The 553-nt window shown below is 41.4% G+C and overlaps 1 protein-coding gene across 1 annotated transcript in view; it reads right to left on the bottom strand.

The window, feature by feature from the left end:
• Positions 1-281: 281 nt before the first annotated feature.
• The window catches only part of LOC128248750 (uncharacterized protein DDB_G0271670-like), a gene marked incomplete at both ends in the record, with an annotated part of 1576 nt that continues 1304 nt past the window's right edge, over positions 282-553 (bottom strand). Inside the window, one exon of the mRNA XM_052970900.1 lies at positions 282-549. Within this exon, the coding sequence (XP_052826860.1) occupies positions 282-549 (268 nt within the window). The remainder of the gene's footprint in view (positions 550-553) is intronic.

Raw genomic sequence — 553 nt, 5'->3', positions numbered from 1 at the left:
GCTGACTTTATTAAGGAATGAGGCTGTGTGCCATCACTTGACAAAGGTTTCATTGACCGATTCCTGATATTGAGTCTGCCTTAGCTGGTGAGAAATGTTGAGTCTGTTCCCCCGCAGTACTGTAAGTTCATATGAAGGGCTTTCTGGCTGCACAAAATCTGTTTCAACAAATTCTGTCTGATCCATACATGCATGGAGAAGTGGATGTTAAATGATGATGACGAAGATGATGATGATGATGATGATGATGATGATGATGATGATGATGAGGATGACGATGATGAGGATGGTGATGATGATGATGATGATGAGGAGGAGGAGGATGAGGATGATGATGATGATGATGATGGTGTTGATGAGGATGATGATGATGAGGATGAGGATGACGCTATTGATGACGATGATGAGGATGATGATGAAGAAGATGATGATGAAGATGATGATGATGATGTTGATGATGATGATGATGATGATGATGAGGATGACGATGTTGATGATGACGACGATGATGATGATGATGAGGATGAGGATGATGATGATGGTGATGATGTGG

This window comes from Octopus bimaculoides, chromosome 9, assembly GCF_001194135.2.
Source record: "Octopus bimaculoides isolate UCB-OBI-ISO-001 chromosome 9, ASM119413v2, whole genome shotgun sequence".
Classification (NCBI taxonomy): domain Eukaryota; kingdom Metazoa; phylum Mollusca; class Cephalopoda; order Octopoda; family Octopodidae; genus Octopus; species Octopus bimaculoides.
The sequence above is the reverse complement of the archived record's forward strand: the minus strand, read 5'-3'. Positions and strand labels throughout refer to the sequence as shown.